The sequence below is a fragment of the Gymnogyps californianus genome, chromosome 18 (genome assembly GCF_018139145.2).
Source record: "Gymnogyps californianus isolate 813 chromosome 18, ASM1813914v2, whole genome shotgun sequence".
Lineage (NCBI taxonomy): Eukaryota > Metazoa > Chordata > Aves > Accipitriformes > Cathartidae > Gymnogyps > Gymnogyps californianus.
The window spans coordinates 7,721,304-7,737,223 of record NC_059488.1 but is presented as its reverse complement, the minus strand read 5'-3'; the positions used below and the strand labels follow the sequence as shown (position 1 = coordinate 7,737,223).

General features: G+C 43.7%; 2 protein-coding genes across 3 annotated transcripts in view; one reads left to right on the top strand and one right to left on the bottom strand.

The window, feature by feature from the left end:
* CFAP77 (cilia and flagella associated protein 77) overlaps positions 1-5,593 on the bottom strand; it is a 61,518-nt gene extending 55,925 nt beyond the window's left edge. Inside the window, exon 1 of the mRNA XM_050908154.1 lies at positions 5,468-5,593. Within this exon, the coding sequence (XP_050764111.1) occupies positions 5,468-5,593 (126 nt within the window). The remainder of the gene's footprint in view (positions 1-5,467) is intronic.
* On the top strand, positions 4,869-15,656 carry TTF1 (transcription termination factor 1). Of its 2 annotated transcripts, none has more exons than XM_050907865.1 (12): positions 4,869-4,910; positions 6,889-6,993; positions 7,162-8,067; positions 8,910-9,160; positions 9,546-9,731; positions 11,246-11,324; positions 11,614-11,744; positions 12,277-12,505; positions 12,822-12,911; positions 13,134-13,199; positions 13,896-13,981; positions 14,430-15,656. In XM_050907865.1, the coding sequence occupies exons 2-12, from the start codon at positions 6,920-6,922 to the stop codon at positions 14,588-14,590; spliced, it is 2,259 nt and encodes a 752-aa protein (XP_050763822.1). In that variant the 5' UTR covers positions 4,869-4,910; positions 6,889-6,919; the 3' UTR covers positions 14,591-15,656. The 2 variants fall into 2 exon arrangements, with proteins under 2 accessions (XP_050763822.1, XP_050763823.1); XM_050907866.1 differs by lacking the exon at positions 4,869-4,910 and adding an exon at positions 6,125-6,172 and having other exon boundaries at positions 6,889-6,989; positions 7,157-8,067.
* Positions 15,657-15,920: the final 264 nt, after the last annotated feature.

Below are 15,920 nucleotides of genomic sequence, written 5' to 3'. Positions count from 1 at the left end.
TCCATAGATGCATTTCCATAGATACCAGCTGAGAGCAGGCATCAGGAGAGGGAACAGAGTTATTTAAATCAACAAAGCTAACACCTGAGGGATGTTATCCAAATGCCCCAGAAGCTGCGTCGCAGGGCTGTGATGCTGTCAGCAGAGTTTGCTACACCCGGGGCTCTTGGTCAACATGGAAGCAGTTGTGAGATCTTGGCTGTGGCTGCAGCCCCAGATCACTGGAGGAGAGCAGAGGTGTGCTGCAGAGACGACGGAGACCACAGGGACCTGTGCTCTCTGGAGAGGGAATGATTTTGCTCTCTGTCAGTCCCAGCTGTCACGCAGACACTACACCTGCATGGTTTCTGATGGCTCATACAGCGGCTCCCTGAGCATCCAGTGATGGGTATATTTTTAAGGAAGCCTTTATTTTATCACCTTCCCTTCCTGCGCAGGTTAGCAGTCCTTGCACAAAGGTGGATGAGGATTACAAAGGTGAGTCATGCCTCCTGGCTCTGCCCTGAGAAAGGGCTTGGTGAGATGGGAGCGTCGTTCCAGGTTCACCTTGGCTCCTCGCTATACTGGCACCGGGGGAGCTAAAAAGATGAGTGGATTTGGAGAGAGGTTTAAAAAAAAGGAAGGTGAGGGTTAAAGGCTCAAAGATTGAGCACAACATTCAGATGTAAAAGCCCTGTTACAGCCACAATGCAGGTCTATTAATAAAAGCTTCAACTCCAGAGCAATGGAAAACCTGCCCTTTCAGTAATTACTGTTGCAAGAGCTGTTTGTGATGCATGCAGTTTACAAGTCAAAGTTGTAATATTCTTTTTCACAACATGCATTTGTCCATGTTTGTCTCTCGCATAATTAGAGCCTTTTTTTTCATGATGTGACACAATTTTAGTTTGATAAAATGCCCCTACTCGCTTTTCTTAGCTGTCCTTCCTATGGATCATTCCAGAAACCAAAATGAGTTTGCATCAGCAGTGCCTTGCTCTGTGACAAGTCAGACGGCTCAGAAATATTTCATGATAAAGTTCCATAGGCATGAAAGGAAAAAGAAAAATGCGGTGAGTGACTTCTGCCTTTACTTGGTACCCATGTAGTGAGTGGAGTCCCACGGCCACCCGGCTGGTGCCCTACTGTCACCCACACCGAGCTGCTCTCCCTGGGCATGGAGCAGGCTCCTGGGTGAGCATGGGGCGAGCTCTCCTGCGTGTCCCCTTCCTCCAGTGAAAAGGACAGTTCAGCCTCCCTGGCCTAGTTAATCCTTCCTCTGATTGGATTGCCAAAACCAAGGCTATCGGTGTGCCAGTTCCTGTGGTTTTGTGAGTTTTTTGATCGTATGTCCTTCCTCTGGAGACTGTAGCTGCTGAAATTTTACTGCCTGAGTCCTGTAGCTTTTGTTCAATCTTATTTGGAAGAAAAAAGAAAAAATTCCGGCCCTCAGGGCTGGAGAGAAAAGCTTAGGAAAATGAACCCTAAATGGCCTGGCATCAGTTGTCATGTAAATAACAAGCTTTTAAAACAAATACTGCGCATTCCAGCAGTGCTGAAAACTTCTGTTTGTTAAATCTGGTTCTTCTGCAGCCTGGATGACTGGGATTGAGACCTGGCACCGACCTCTCCTGGCCAGCAAAGCACCATCACCATCCTCCTCCTCTTCAGAATTGCCAGTTCTGAAACGACTTTTTAATGTTGAGAGCTGCGGTTGGGGCTCTGAAGGCGAGTTGGACGCCTCTCAGCTCTGAAGGCGCTCCGTGGAGAGGAGTTCCCCGCTTTCTGCATGTCCCCTGGCCGCACTTTCACAGGTAAGAGGATGCTTTGGCACCTGGGTCTGGCAGCTGGGATTTCCCATTTACCTTCGCACACCAGGGATATGTCCAACTCGAGGCTGACGACACAGTGACTTTGGCAGTGATATGTTGAACTTAATTATGGCATATAGTCCAAAAGATTTTAATATAAATATAGCCAAACTGGTATGGGCCACTTTTTCTGGAGTGCATGTCAGGCATGCCGGGGGTTAAGTGTGGAGAAGTCTTGTTTCCTGCCCAGAGCTGGCTTATTTTTGTAACAGTAGTTTTCAGTAAGTTTGTACGGAGAAAAGTGCTTGACTAAGGCTTTTACTGGTAAAAACAAATCAAAAATGCTTTGCTCAGATTTTTACTGGCATCAGTAGATGAAATAATTTTCTCAGTTTTATGCTGCAAGCAAGTATATATTGATAAACTAAATTAATTCCTTGATTAATTAAAACACATCATACATTCTACCAGAGAAAAATAGAGCATTCATCCCTAGAAATCTTTATGTGAAAAGATGATGGTTTTAATCTGCGACAGCCAGCGTGTGTGGACACGTCCTGGGGGGAGGATGGGGCTGGGCAGAGCTGAGGCAGGAGGGTCAGCCAGAAATTCAGGCAGTCGCCTGTGCAGTGGTCTCAGTTTGGATACGTGATGCCTCATTTAGAAGATATGTGAGAGAACTGGGAGAGAAAGTAGGGTATCCTGTTAGCTGATGCAAAGTAGGAGGCCTGTCACACTTGCACTAGGGTTTTGGGAACCGCAGGCTAGCTGGACGAAGATCAGGGACTAAGTGTCCCATCCATCCCTACTGGGCCTCAGGTTCTTGTGTATTTGCTGTCCGGTGAACCTCAATGACAGCTGTTGGAGCTGTGCGTTCCTCAGTGCCCTCCCACGGCTGCCAGAAGCACTTGTCCAAGCAGCAGTTGTCTCAAAACCTTTTGTCCCTGCCTTCTAAACCATCTTTGTGTCCTTGGTTTTCAGGTGGCACTGCACAGCACGAGGGTTGGGACCTGCTGGCCATCCCCTTCGGCAGCGCTCTCCAAAATGCCTGGTCCCCAGGGCTCTCCTCGGGGGGGAAGAGATCCCAGGCTGTAGTTGGAAGCACGAAGAGGAGAGGTGGCAGAGGGCTGACGCTGTGACTATGCCACTACCGGTGTATACACCAGCGAGTGGGACTGGCCGAGTGCCAGTGCTTGTCCAGTAAACTGCCACTCCATCACTGTCACCTCCTGGCAGCGGAGGACACCCTGGTAAATTCAGCATTCAGTGGGGCACGACGCAATGTGGGAAGGCAGTTGGCAGGGGGTCAGCAGTTTGCGGCACAAACTTTACAACGTAACTTACCGTGAGGTGAAATTACCACTGGTTCCAAGAGTAAAAGCATCCCTGTTAATAGAGCAGTTACTTCATGTGAAAGGATTGCATCAGGTGGATGCAGATCTCTTCACGTTCCTACCAGCTGGCTTACTGTGAAGGAAACCCTCCTGCAAGGAAGCCCTGAGAGAACAGAAGTTGTCCAGAATGCTGAAATTTAACACTACTTTTTCTCAAAACTTGCTCAAACTTTAGTTTCACCTGGCCAGATAGCAGAAAACCAGACTGGGTCTTATTAAAACATCCCATGATTTATAACTGTTCAGAATTCCCACTGCCAGGATGCTCTCCAACAGTTATGCTGAGAAAAAACTCAAGCCCTAAAGCTGGGGCTGAGCAAACTGCTGGACCCGAGGGGAGAAAACATCAACTGAGCTCTAGGGACAGACAGGGCTCAGCCGAATGCTCCTGTCCAGACAGGAAAAACTCCCACATAAATCAGCATATCTTAATGACTGTATATAATCTACCTGCAACATATATGCTACAGGAGAGGAGCCGCCCTTCACAGGATTACCCCAGTGTTATATTTGTAGACCTGGGATTTATGGCGCTGACGGGTGTTTATACCTATTTCAATTTAAGGAATGTAAATGCATCATGAAAATAAGTAGGATCAACCCAACCCCTGCAATTATGCCTTAGCATACCTTAAATGCCATATAGTTACATGTTCTTCTGATTCATATTCATGCATCACCTAAAAACGTATTTCCCAGCACACTTTTCTAAGAAAGGCAGAAACAATTTGGAGGGATGGGGAAGATGCGGGGCTGCCTCCTCTCCCTCCCAGCAGTGCAGCCGCCTCCATCCCAAGGAGGTTCGCCCTGCCTACGTCTGTCCACACCAGCTCTTTCTGGGGGGCAGCTAGGTGAGGAAATCTCGCCCCAATTCCACTTCTAAGCAAAGATACCACCGCTTCCAATCAAGCTTACAGGATCCAGAGAAAAGAAAGCAAGTAGAAGTTTTGGATTTGAAAAAGTGAAGCTGCTTTTGAGTTATGATGCAAAGCCTACTTTTTTTTTTCTTTGCCTTCCTAATATAATTTCCAAATCGATCTTTAGAATTTCTTGGGGGGGGGGGGGGGGTGTAATGTTCAATGTTGCAAGACTCAAATTTCCTGTGATATTCCAAATTCCAAAATTTTACGGCCGACTTCCAAGCCTGCCGCTGCCGGGCTACGATTACCGAGGGAACTCAAGAGCAGAACCACCGCAGCACGGGCTGGAGAGCCGCGGTTTAAATGTCACCGCTGGCTGCGGTGGGAAAACAACGCTTTTGAGCAGAACTGGCTGCCCTCAGCAGGAGAAGAGGAAAAGTGCAGCTGGTCCAACCGCCCGGTGCCCGCTGCGGGGGGGGGGGGCTGCCGGGGGCTGCAGCCGCCGCCTCTCTCCCCCTGCACCCTCAGAGCAACGATCCCGGCCCCCGAGCACGGGGAGGGCGCGGGGCTCGGTACCGGGCCGGTGGCGTGTCCCTGGTGGGGAGTGGGATCAGAAAGAGCTGGTTAGGGCACGAAGCTATTCTGCGAGTGCCATCCAGGGGACGAGAGCTGTACTTCAGCTGCTGCTCGGGGGGGGGGGACACGGATACGACGGACACCTCCAGGGAAGGCGGGGGGGTTAAAGCGTGACTTTCTGTGGTTGTGGATGTTGATTCGGAGGAGGCAACCGAAGCGAGATGCCTGAAGCTTTCTAAGGCCCACCCGGAGCTCAGCCTGTCCGCAGGACGGGGATACAAGTGGAACTGGTAAGATGAGAAGTGTCAGGAGTTTGTGAAGTGACCGTAACCTCCACAGCTGGTCGAAAAATCCTAATTTAGGCAGTTAAGAGTTTGTATCTCTCCCCCCAGGACCCCTCTGCTGCGGGGGGTGGCAGAGAGCAGCCCCAGTGACATCTTGGTCCCTGTCCCCGAGGGCTCCTCAAACCGTGGGGCTATTGCTTGAAAAAACACCCGAGCCTCGGAGGGAACACGCATCCCACGCTGCTGCCTGTCACCATCCCGGGGCTACCGGGTGTTTAACGGTGATAAAACACGAAGCAGCAGTGAGAAAACACATTTTTCCCTCCTTGTCATATAAATTACTGGGGGGGGGGAACAACTGTTTTCAACTGTTGTCGCCCTCCAGGTGCTTTAACGGAAGACTTTTCCGCTGTGTGGCTGCGGTGGCCTGGGGCTGCCCGTGGGGACCGTGATCCCCCCTCCCCTCCCCGGGGTCCTGTTCGCCGCTACCGGCGCTAGGATGTGGGGGTGCCCGGGCAAGGAGCGGGGACGGAGGGGAGGGACCGGGGGGCGCCGGGGCTCACCTTGAGGATGAGCGGGTTGCGCAACATGCTGTCCCGGGCCACCCCCAGCCGCTCGTTCTCGCTGCCCGGCTCCACCTCGGCCAGGGTCAGCGGCCGCCGCCGGGGCGCCGCTCCGCCGCCCGCCATGTCGCCGCCCGGGTCGCACCACGCCGCGGTGGGGGGAGCCGGGGCTGAGGCGGGCGGCGTTGCCCTGCGCGTGGGCGAGCAGCCCGGCCGACGGGGCCGGGAGGATCTCGCCGTGGAGCTGCAGCTCCCACCCGTGACCGTGGGGAGGGGGGGGGGAGGGTGGCGGTGCCCCGTCTCCTAGCAACCGCCGTCCGACGCCGTCGGTCCGTCGCTTTGATGCGTCCGGCTGGGACCGCTTCCGCTAGGGGAAGGCGAGGCGGGTCGGGGGGAACGGAGAGTCCGGTAGCAGAGTGCGGGGGGGGGCATTGTTTGCGGGCGGACGCCGGGGGAGCGCGCGCGGCGCGGAGGTGCGGCGGGAGGCCTCGGGCGGGACCGTTACCCCTGCGGGGGCGGCGGGACGCGCTGTCCCGGCCAGGGAGGGGGAGAGGCTGACGGGGAGGACGTCAGGGTCTCTGAGGGGGCTGTAGTTTCCCTGCCTCGGCCCACCCCGGTGCCACCGAGAGGCCTATGGTTGCTCTAGATGCCTCCCTCGCCTTCGGTGGTCCCGGAGGGAGGCGGAGGGTAACGGCGGGCCGGCCGGTGCGTGGGACGTGCCTCCGCGCAGAGTGTGCCGCGGGGCCCTGTCCCGCGGCCCGCCCTCAGGCGCGCCCGCGGCCTCGCCTTGTGGCCCGCGGCCTAGCTTTCTTAGCACGCTGCTTGGGGCGAGCTGTGTGGTGGTGTGTGGCGTGGTGTCTGTCCCCAGAGCTGTGTGGTGGTATGTGGCTTGGTGTCTGTCCCCAGAGCTGTGTGGCGGTGTGTGGCTTGGTGTCTGTCCCCAGAGGTTTCAGGGCAGCTGCTTCCCGGCGGCGGTGAGGAGATAATGTCTGGTACTGGTCAGCACTGGAAACTGTGTTGGGGATGTGAAATTCAAGGTCTTGTGTTTCAGAGATGACAGGATGTTGCTTTGTAAAGTGTTTTTTATGTGCTGGCCGTAGAAAATATGCTAAAAAATACTTCCTGCCTGCTCTGTGTAACTCCGTATTTTTCCGGGATGGATTTGTTCTGGTTACAGAGTCCATTGGAGCTGGCAGGTCTTGGCTAGGCTTGGGCCTGTTTGAACATGGGCAAAGCCAGTCAGAAGCTTCTAATTAGAGAACTTGGTTTTAGTGCTGATTAGTTTAATGTTTCTTTATTACTTTTAGCTTGTTGCTGTTTCAGTCCTGAAAGCAGAGATGAATATAGCAGTCTGTTGTTGCTTAGTTATTCAAAATCAATTTAAAGCTAATAGTTATTAAAGTGTATCTTTATTGTTATAGGAAGGCAATTTTAAGGCTGAATACAGCTGTGATGCACATCTGTTTGATGAATAAGGTGTCGCTTTTTCGTAGTCACTTTGCAAAATTAGCTGGATTGAAAAGTAAGTATCTTTATTGTGTGTTTCTAAGATAATATTGAGTAGTTCCATAGTATTTTAATGTTTTGGGTGTTTTTTTTGTTTTTTTTTTCTTTTTTTTTACCTGTGTAACAGTGCGTAACGGTACATATATTATAGCACTTGAGTAAAACTCATATCTTTTATTTAAGATAAGAAAAAATATGACAGAAAAAGCAAGTGCAGATGATTTTCAAGTTCAGGATCTTCTCAAGAAGAAGAAGAAGAAGAGAAAACACAAAGAATACAATAAGAAACATGAAAATGATGAAAGAGAGAGTATACAAAATGCAGAGCTTAGCCGTGCTTCTCCACCGCTGTTTGAAGATCAAGCGGCACAGAGTGGTGAAAGCTGTAAAAAGAAGAAAAAAACAAAAAACAAGGAGGAGAAGCAACAGTCTTTGTTAGATAATTCTTGTGTAGGACTGGAACACGAAATTAGTAATGAAACTGGAGTGGATGCTTCCCAAAAGAAAAAGAAAAAGAAAAAAAAGAAGCTGAAGTATAATGATAGTACAGATGAGCAAAGTGATGTAACTTGTGTAACAGTAAATCAGCATAGCACTCATAGTTGTCAGGAGGTTGATGCTGATTACGTTTATTTAAAACAAGCTACTAAGAAAAGAAAAGAAAAATTGCCTGAAGAGGATGAGGTACTTGAGCTGCCTACCTCAGAAACACACGATAAAAATGACAATAAAAGATCAAAGAAGAAGAGGAAGAAGAAAACAGGCAGTAGGACCCAAGATATGCAAGAAGACACGGGTGTAACCGTTGACCAGTCACTGTTGTCATCTCCAGAGCAAAACAAGCAAGGGGAAGATACAGCGTTGCTGTTACCTGCAGGAGAGGGTGCTGTGCCAGTGCCTCAGCAATGGCATGAAGATGGTGACTGCGACGCCTCTCCTGCCATGAGTGAAGATTCTATGGATGTACCTGCTAATTCTTCTAAGCCGGCTAAAGCAGCTGATCGATCTCCTCGAAAAACTCCAGTGCGTGCTAGAAAGGAAAAAAAAAGCAGCGCTTTTGTCATGGAAGAAAGCTCTTCAGAATCTGATGTAATGTAAGTTTAGGTTTTGTTTGTGGGTGGTGGTTTTTTGGTTTTTTTTTCCCTTCCCCTTGCCCCCCAAATATGTTTCCATCATGTTATTTGGGTCCCAGACTTTTCTTCAGTCTGTTTTGTATGTATTTTAAAAACAACTTCAAAAACCTTTGCAGTATGTTGGGATGTTATAGAGACCTAATTTAAGAGCTTAGTTATCTTGTGAAGATACCATGAAAATTTGTAAGAATACACTACCATTGCCTTCAACGTAGAATATTTTCTCCTGTTTAAAAACTGTAGGTGTAGAAATAATTCCTGTGCAAGCAATTCATATTTAGCAAAAAAAAAAAAGGTGGGGAAGAAAGGGATTTAGTTTGTTCAATTTGGTATTTATAGTGAACATATGCATTTTTACGAAGCAACTAGTAAGGTCAACTAAAGAATTTAATGTTCTGTGCAAGCAAATGCTCGTGTAAGTAGCTCTTGGTGCTTTTACAGTGTCTAGAACCCACAATAAGAGCACTAGTAAGAGACAGATGAAAAAGTTCTGTGTTGCCAGTGGTAGCAAGAGACACTATTTCTTCTGTATGCCCATGTGTGAGAGTTTTGTGGGAAAGGTGCAGATTTTCAAAACTCCAGCAAGCTCTGAATATTGCAAGTATAGAAATTTGATAATAAATTACATCTATGTTAAAAGGTTGGAAATACAAGGGGGTGGATGTGTGAGGTATTCCTTGTTCTTTAATTAATGAACATGTTCATTCTTTTAATGGTAGCGACACTAACAAAATCTCTGTTTTGGAGCTCTGTGGTGTATTTTATTTTATGCTGCTTTTTATTTATTTTTTTTTTAATATCAGGACACCAGAACCCTCAGCATCAAATACAAAGAAGGATCAGAATAGTTCCTTTACTGAAATGGCAGCCTTTGATGAGCTTAGTCTGGATGATGAAGAGTGCCTGGACTCTATCATGTGCTCAATCGTGGATTTGGATACTGCAAAACAAGAATTGGAAGAGTTTATTCCTCATGTGAGGAATATATCGGACAGTTCAATCAGGAAGATGGCTGGAAGAGACCTAATGAGGTTTAAACGGTTTAAAAAACAAGGTGAGCTCTCAAAATATTGTTGCAGTGAGGAGGGACTGTGCAGCTGTGCTAATGTTTCGGCAGAGGGAAAATAGTTTTTGTATCATGTCTGTCACATCCATGGAGTCTGGTTCACTTCATTCCAATGGACATATTTTCTGTTTCTCTACTTCATAGCGCCTACTTCCTCATTGTCAAATTACAGTCCAAAGCGTATGCGTAAATTACCTGCTCCCAGCTTTTGTTTTGTCTCTTTCAGTTTTCTTTTTTCACCTTTTGAATTTGTTGATCTTCTGTTATACATTTGCTAAAACCTGAAATGTAATGTGCAAGAGATGGTACTTGAGGTTTGCACCTTTTTTTTTTTTTTTTTTCCTCCTTCAAATAAAACTTTCTGTATATTTAGGTATTGCTGTCAAGTTTGGCAGATTTTCCCAGAAGGAAAATAATCGGATCCGGAAAAATGTTGAAGAGTTCTTATCAATTACTGGAATAGACAGTGCTGAAAAACTCCTGTTTACCTCGAGGTATCCAGAAGATAAAGAAACTATCAGTCGCCTAAAAGCGGAACATCTTTTTTGTGAAAAACTTTGTAAGTATTTAAGTTCCTTCTCAAATAACTGAATGTTACATTCCACAACCTGATGATATCATGATGTATTTTCTAAAATGATTTTGTATTGAAAAGCACTAATGTTGCTAAATTTGGCAAAAAAGGAGCACGCTGCTGAGATTATGTAGTTGATAATCTGTACAGTATACTGTTCTTATTATCTTTTCTTGGGTATGAAGAGTTTAGAGATTAAAATATCATCATGACCAGCAGCACTTACAGACTTTCAAACTTGCATTTGGGCTTTATAGCTTAAGGTGCGTTATTTCCTAGGCTGTAATTAAGCATAGTGACATATTAATGGGAGGTGAGATTAAGTCTTGTCTGAAATTGTCAACTGCTCTTAAAGCGCCTAAATAGGTGGCAGGTTCAGGACTGAGGGAGTGATGGCAGAAACTGAAAGAATTTATGTCATTAGCCAAAGTAGTTAGTTGTCCAAGACTTGAGGAAAACAAAATTCTTACGGCTAAGACTCTGCAGGAGGGGCATCTCTTCTCTTCCTCTTTACTCATTTTGTTGGGCTTTTCTTGGCTAGAAAACATTCACGCTTCGTATGGCAAACATGCTCATTTTGTAACATCTCTGGTGAATCTACTCAGTGCACTTTCTCAGTGGCTTTCCGTTTGTGTTTGTTCTGTGTCGTTAGCGTAGGCAAGACAGAGTAAATGACAACCTGTAATGGATTTGGATACTAGCGTTTATGTAAGGATCAATGAGGCTACAGATTTGTTCCTCCTTGATTATTTCACACACACATTCTCCCTGCATCGTCACATTTGCCTGATGTTGACTTCCTCTCCAATCTGGGAGATTGCTCCTCGTCTGGCAAAATTGGGCAGAAAGTCATGTCAGTGTTATGCGAGTTGCTTGCAGTCACCTCTCTGGGGCATTGCTGACCAAGATTGTTATGTGTTCCCAGGTGTTGGTCTCTGTGGATCTTCTCTTCAGCCAAGATCTTCACTTTGTTTTTGCTGGATGCCCCCAGTCCCCGTTTTTCCCAATTGAAATAGTCTATATGCAGAAGCGCAGTATCTCAGCAGCCTCCTGACTGGTGGCTGTCTCATGTCCCTCTATTAATGGGAGTATTCAGTATGTTAAATTTGAATTACATCTGGATCAAATGTACAGCCAGTCCTTACAATTTGTAGCTAGTGAGTAGCAGGTTTGTGCTTGAGAGTTCAAAAGTTCAATTTTCGATATTCACCCACACGTATGCAGGCACGTACACAATTATTTACCAGCTGTCAGCATTCACAATCTTACCACGGTCATAACAATTACATCTTTGAAACTCCTCAGGAGATTCTGTTCAGACTATTTCCTGTGCAGTTACTGAAGTGTTGTAGAGTACATTCTCTTGAATGGAGAAAATCAGTCGTTGACAGCATGGTTGTGAAAATGTATGTTGTTGGTTTTATTTTGTTTTGGCTTTTTTTTAAGTGGCCTCACCAGTGTGAGAAATGTGTCTTAAAAATGAATCATTTACCTTCTAGCTGAGGGCATACCACGACCCTGGAGGCTGATATATTATCGAGCAAGGAAGATGTTTGACCCAAATAATTATAAAGGGAGGTAAGCGAGTAATTTGAAAGAGTTTCTGAATGCTAATATCAGTCTCTGATGCTTATTTGTACATTAAAAATGGATATAAATGAAGATCATCTCTCCCATTTGTGCCATTTACTGTGACTTAATTGACAGGTCATTTTTCTGACTAGTCCTTATCAATTCCTCTGTTCTAAAGTGTGACTTCAAATGGTAGTGATGAGTAACACTGAAACACCTGTAAAGATTACAGCTCTTTTAAGATATCGGAATGGTTTGAATTTACAGCTGAAGCTGTGCCCACTTCCTCAACTAGGTATACTAAGGAAGAAAAAGAAAAATTAAAGAAGTATCATGCTATGCATGGCAATGATTGGAAGAAGATTTCTGAGATGATGTCCCGTTCTAACCTCTCAGTTGCTATGAAATACTCTGAAATCAAGTCAGGTATGTAATTTTAAGAAAAACAATTCCTGCTGTGTATTGCAATTTGAGAAATTATTTTAACTGTGTGTTGTATGGGCCCTAAACTTTAGGAAAAAATGCCTAGAGTGGATTTTTTTTTTTTTTTTAATTAATTTGTCGTGGTGGTTGTTTTTTCCAGACCACTGATTGCATTTTCATACGGAAGGGATAAGAACAGTTTCTGATAGAAAAGGGAAAAGAAGTGGAACAAATGCAACTCTTCATTAAATGGAACTGACATCTAAATAGGTGCTTTCAGGGGGAGGGCAGGAGGAATTTGGCAACCAGGTTTTAAAAGATTTAAAGGTTTAAAAGAAACTAGGGTTCAGTACTATTCTTTAGTGATTACGCCGAAATCCTCTCTCAAATCTGGTATGCAGAAGAGTTTCTAGGAGGTGTGTTAAGAAGCTGGTCCTGTAAATAAGAATAATGCAAAGTGAAGCATTTGCTCTTTTGCCTTTTTTTCCTAATCATTTATGATAAATTATGCTTTAACCTTATTTTTCAATTTTAGCTATTAATTATGGTCCTTGGTCAAAGGAAGAGACCCAGAAGTTAATGCATGCAGTGGAGGAGGTGATTAGAAAACGAATGGAAACGGAAGATGCAAATTCTGTTTCCTTATCGGAAAAGTCAAATAGAGATCTCTTGATTGACCGTGAGAAACTGTACCAGAAATTACCATGGACTGAGATAGAAGCTAAAGTGGGAACTCGATATTGGAGACAATGTAAACAGAAATGGTAAGGTTTTATACTAAATTGGGATAGTAAAATGTGTTCTGGGGAGTATTTAGCTCTGTTCTGCAAAACTGCTTGTACCATGATGATTGTTTGGTAAGATAGGTAATAAATAGGTTGTAGACTACAGATGAGACTTTGCAAATGTGTCCGAGACGAATAAATAACTCTTTGCTAGCTGTGGTAAGTTTTCTTCTCGCTGTGATAGTGAAGCCTGATTTCTGCTTCTCTGTGGCAGCAGTAGCATCTTGAAGACACTTCCTTTTGATGCTTGGAATTTCTTGAAATGATAGAAACCTTTTTTTGTGTGTTTTCGAAGGACTACAATTTTAACAAACAAGATGACCAAAGGGCAGCAGTTATATAGGGGGACCAATGGATTACTGGCCAAGATCAATCTTATTAAAAGGTACAGTTCAGAGGTACTGGAATGTTTTTGTATCTTACTGTTCTGAGTTGTGTTTATGAAAGCTTGCAGGATGAGAATGGCATGCCTGCAGTTTCATACAGGTTTCACAACCACTCTTTCTTTGGACAAAATGTCCTGTGACTTCTGACTGGGGGAGCTGTGAGCGTTATTGAATTATTTCTTGAATTCTGCCTACAAACTGCTTCTGTATTATATTCACAGGTTGTATGAAATGAAGGTGGAGGATGCTAATGAAGTAAACTGGGAAGAACTCAGTAATACTATTGGGTAAACGTTTTTTTTCCTCTTTTTATGGATACAAAGGATAGTTGAAGCAGATGGTCTTAAAAATTCCACAAAGGAGTCAAAGTTCTTAGACCTCTGCAACTATAGAAAATGTCATTTAGTTTGGCAACATGCAGTTGTATATCCTTGCATAGTACTGAGCAATAAACCATGCCTAGAAGCTCTGAAACTTAATTTTTAACCACTTCAGGCAACCCTTATTGTATTCCCAGCGCATTCGGTGTACTAGAACTGTGCTATGTAGTCTGTGCTAAAGTCTTTGATAAAAGACTTTTCCAGGTGTTAATCAACACATAGGAAAAAGGGATAATTATAGGAATGTGTAATACAATATAGCACTCTTCTTCCAAACAAAGTAAGTGTTGAATATGAAATTACCAATACTGTGAATGCTATACTTTCTCTACAGCGCTTTTTTTCTTTTCCCACAGTTTCATTTAATATTTATTTTCACTAAACATATAATACATATGTATGACGGCATGGTTTAGGTTCTTACCTTCAAGGGGAATTGCTGTCTTGAAAAACTGTTTTAATTAGGATTTGAAATCCATCCTTTCTACCTAAAGCTAAGATACTGTTTGACTGGCGTCACTCTCATGAATGGATAACTCAGTAACAACTAAACTTTGTGATAGTTCCTTGCACCACTAATTCTTTGAACTCTTCTCTTTTCAGAGATGTCCCTACAGCCTATGTTCAAGAAAAATTTTATAAGCTAAAAGTCTCCTGTGTCCCTCTTTGGCAAAAAAAGACTTTTTCTGGTCAGTATCCCAGCTGTTTGTAGATACTCCTTAAGGTTTTTTCTTGAATCTAAGAGGATACGTATTCTAGTTCAATTCTTTCTTAGTTAGCTTTCCCCTAAGTAAATTGGCTAAAATCTCAGGCTTTATACTTATTTTATTAAAAGCTTTTTTTTGTTTTTTAAATAACCGCTTACTTTCAATGTCATCTTCATGCAGTGCTTATGAACATCATCTTTTTAATACCTTGGCTTTAAAAGTTTTTTATGACTGTGCTTTTTTTAGTTTGCATGTATGTATGTGTCTGATCTACCCTGCAGCCACTGTGATTACTACAGAATAGTGAGATTTTTTGCATTTAACACTGACAAAATAATTTCTGTCTGTGAGATCCTGTTTCCCCTAGGCATCCAGTTCCCCTACAGAGCCAATTAAGACTACTTTTTTTCTCTTTTTTTTTTTTCCAAAGAAATTATTGATTATCTTTTTGAAGAGAAACTTCCAGAACTTGAAGAAAAGTTAGAAAAAAAGAAGGGGAAACGCCTTAGTTCTGACAATTCAACAGCCAGGCAACAGAAGAAGGCTTTCCAACTCAGTGACATTTTTGACTCCAGTGAAGAGAGTGATTAATTGACTGCCCTAAAAGCAATTCCTAGTCTGCATGTTTAACTGCAGAATGGATCTGGTTGAAACTGGGCGCAGATCAACAACTGCAGGTACACAGGCTATCTAATAACGGAAAAAGTAAAGATATGCATGTCTGATTTTCTTGTTTCATATTGAAGACTGAGGTAAATACAGTTTTTGTGCCACCTTTTATTACCTTCATTTAGCTCTGGTTTTAGAATTCTTCACTTAAGTATCCAAGTTGCTTTCTGAATGTCTCAAAAATAGTATTTTTTCCACTGCTTTGTTTTCTATGGAGTTGAAAGCTGCTGTTTACCCTTTGTGCATGAACTTCGTTTTGAGAACTTTACTGAATTTTAAATCGTTAAAAAAAATAAATTCATGGAATTGGGAAAAGGCTTTCAATTTGCTTTTAAATCTCTGTAATAAACAAATCTTAAGACATCTGTGTTGATGGAAACAGTACGACTTTGAGTTGTTTTTTTTTAACGGGTATCTTGTTCTTAAAAGCAACTGATTTTTATTTTTGATGTAGACTTATACTTTCGTCAGCCTTTCTAGAGAAAAGGGATTTTTGTCCATTACTATTCATAAATTGTAATGTCATTTCATGCTAACCAGAACAATGCATTTAAAATGTTTTTGTTAATGTTTGGAATACAGAGACAAAATAGACAGTGTATATATATACATCATATATATATTTTTATTGTGCCAAGGAGAATGTCTACATTTTAATAAGAAAATTGAGGGATAAGATGGAGGTTGTACTCATGTCTTTGTATGATATTTTTAACTATCTGCCTAGAGTGATTATTTGTAAATTGACCAAGTGAATGTAAAAAAAAAACCCAAAACTTACTGTGCATGTAAAGTATTTGTATGGCTTGTTTATATTTCCTATATGCTGTATTAGAAAGTAATGCAAGAAGACTTGGTCTCTGACATACTACTTTTTGATGGTCATTTTGATAAGTGAGAACTCCCTTCTTTAATTTTAGTAATTGTCATTGAAAATGCACAACTTTCAACGGCTTGAAATAAAGGCCTTGTTGGAGGTTCTCCTGGACTGTGACGTATAGCAAAGGATGTTAAATGAGAACTTTCCATATTTAACTGTGTCTGGCTTTAGTCTCTCTGAAGATAGAAAACAATGTGATTTTTGTGAGACAGGCAGGACACCCCATGAGATCAGCCACCGGTATAAGGGTAAGTTTTCCAGCCAAGAGATGAAATGAGGCGGGGGGAAGGAAACATGTACCAGCTCCCTTGCACTTAGGTCTCTGAATTGCTTCTGTTGCCTTACGGGTTTGAAGGTTAAAGCTGAAGAACT